Genomic DNA, 2,049 nt, shown 5'->3' with positions numbered 1-2,049 from the left:
AGGAAGGTGTTTTCTATATATAATCGACGCCTCTGAACGAGGCTTCCTCGTTCATTCCTCACAAACCATTTTCTCTCTCTCTAAGGTATCTCCTCTCTCTCTCTAGTTGTTTTTTTATTAATTAATTTAGGTGGTTAGTATAGGGAATTAGTTTAGATAATTAGTTTAGGTGGTTAGTTTACGAAGCATAATTTTTATATTGTTGTGATTTTTAATTAATCTTTTTTTTTAAAATAATTTAGATGGCTCCTAGGAAAAAACCACCACCGACTTATTCCGAGATGTTTGGCGACGGTGTCAGAACATCTTCTTCCGGCGGCCAAACATCTTCTGATACCATTCCGGACTCTCAGACATCTCAGAGAGTATGGAGTCCTCCTCCTCCCGCACCTCAGATGCCTCCACCTCCACCTCCTCCACCCGCAGCTCCGCAGCAGCCCGTCCCAGAGGCTGGTGTTCATCTAGACTTCCGGGTGCCTCCTCATGCACCATACGCAAGATATACGGTGGAGGATTTGCTTGCCCAGCCTGGACGGGAGGGTTTGGACGTTTTGGACCCCGATAGACCGCCGGGCACTTATTGGTAAGTACATTTATAATTTAAAATTTTCAAATCATTTTTATATTTTTAATTAACAAGTTGGTTCAATTTGCAGGTTTGGAGCCAACAACCGTGTTTCCCGGAGCGTTTCACAGACGATGAAGGGATACTTCGACGGGGCTTATCCAAACTGGGGCTTGACTCCAGATCACGACAAGACCACTTGGTTTACCCAGTTTGCAGTAATTTTTCAATTTTCTTTTTAATATTTAATTTTATTATTTTTATTAATTATTAATTATTAATGGTTTCATAATTTTGTTTGTTTCAGAAAAGGTGGCACTGGTCTTTAGGCATCACCGAAAGGGTGAAGAAGGAATTCCAGGCAAAGGCGAAGACTCGCCTTACCAACACGGTCTCAGATTGGAAGGACAAGTGGGAGATCTACGGCTATGACGGGAAGCCCACTGAGGTCGCAAAGGATGTATGGGATGGCCTCATCGCCTTTTGGAAGCAACCCAGCTCGATCCGGAAGGCCAACTCCTGCTCCGCTTCCCGTAGGACCAAGGATAAAGACGGAAATTTGCCTATGGTTCATAGAACCGGGCAAAAACCTCATGCCGGGATCCGTCTCGAAGTTGTAAGTTTTAGTAATTTATTTTATTAATAAATTTGAATTTTAATATTTAATATTTTATTATTATTGTTTTGTAGTTTGAGAAGACCAGAGTTTTGCCATCTCTGTCCGACCTCTTCAAGATGACTCACGCCACACCGGAAGGGATTTTTGTTGATCCTGCATCCGAGAAGCTCTTCAACAGTGTTGCCTGCTCGGATTGAAGAGCGGGAGACGCAACTAACCCAGCAGTCTCCGGATGGGTTACCCGTCAAATTGACGACGGACGAGGTCGACAGGATCTTCGAAGAGGTAAAATTTAAAAGCTAGTTTAAATTAATTTGACTAATTCAACAATATTAACTATTTAATATTATTTTTGTAAGTCGCTCCAAGAAAGAAGGGACGGACGGTGGGAATAGGTTCTGTTAACGAAGTCGCAAGGGCGACTTCGTCATACTCTTCGAGACGGGACCAAGAGACTTCTCAGATGCAGGCTCGATTGGATAGCCAGCTCTTGTTTGGACTCTCTGGAGAACCTATTGGATGTTACATCGGCCAGACGAGATGCTCTCGGGATGCAACAACGGGATCCCGAATCTACCGATCCAGCGGGACCGACTACTTCGATGATGTATCGCTCCCGTAGTTTTTTATTTTTAATTTTGTTTTGTAAAATATTAAAATTTAAATTTTATTTATGAAATATTTATTTTCTAAACAATTGTTTTTTATTATTTGAAATTCTAATTTTTTTAATTTCCAATTTTATTATAAATAATAATAAAATAATAAATAAAATTAATATTATAAATAATAATAAACGATGTAAATTCGTTGTAAAGTTTACAAGGAATTTACATCGAAGTAGTCGTAAATTCGTTGTAAACAT

General features: G+C 40.0%; 1 protein-coding gene across 1 annotated transcript; it reads left to right on the top strand.

Annotated features, from left to right (window-relative positions):
- Positions 1 to 242: 242 nt before the first annotated feature.
- LOC108824738 (uncharacterized) lies at positions 243 to 1,381 on the top strand. The gene is made up of 4 exons (XM_018598132.1): positions 243 to 583; positions 657 to 783; positions 873 to 1,181; positions 1,256 to 1,381. The coding sequence occupies exons 1-4, from the start codon at positions 243 to 245 to the stop codon at positions 1,379 to 1,381; spliced, it is 903 nt and encodes a 300-aa protein (XP_018453634.1).
- Positions 1,382 to 2,049: the final 668 nt, after the last annotated feature.

Source organism: Raphanus sativus, chromosome 9, assembly GCF_000801105.2.
Source record: "Raphanus sativus cultivar WK10039 chromosome 9, ASM80110v3, whole genome shotgun sequence".
In the NCBI taxonomy this organism is placed as follows: domain Eukaryota; kingdom Viridiplantae; phylum Streptophyta; class Magnoliopsida; order Brassicales; family Brassicaceae; genus Raphanus; species Raphanus sativus.
The sequence above is the reverse complement of the archived record's forward strand: the minus strand, read 5'-3'. Positions and strand labels throughout refer to the sequence as shown.

Bases quoted from the DNA above. Each gene is read 5' to 3' on its own strand.
- LOC108824738 (XM_018598132.1), top strand. From the start codon at position 243: ATGGCTCCTAGGAAAAAACCACCACCGACTTATTCCGAGATGTTTGGC. The intron at 584-656 runs GTAAGTACATTT...TTCAATTTGCAG, and splicing joins AGACCGCCGGGCACTTATTG to GTTTGGAGCCAACAACCGTG. The intron at 1,182-1,255 runs GTAAGTTTTAGT...ATTGTTTTGTAG, and splicing joins CCGGGATCCGTCTCGAAGTT to TTTGAGAAGACCAGAGTTTT.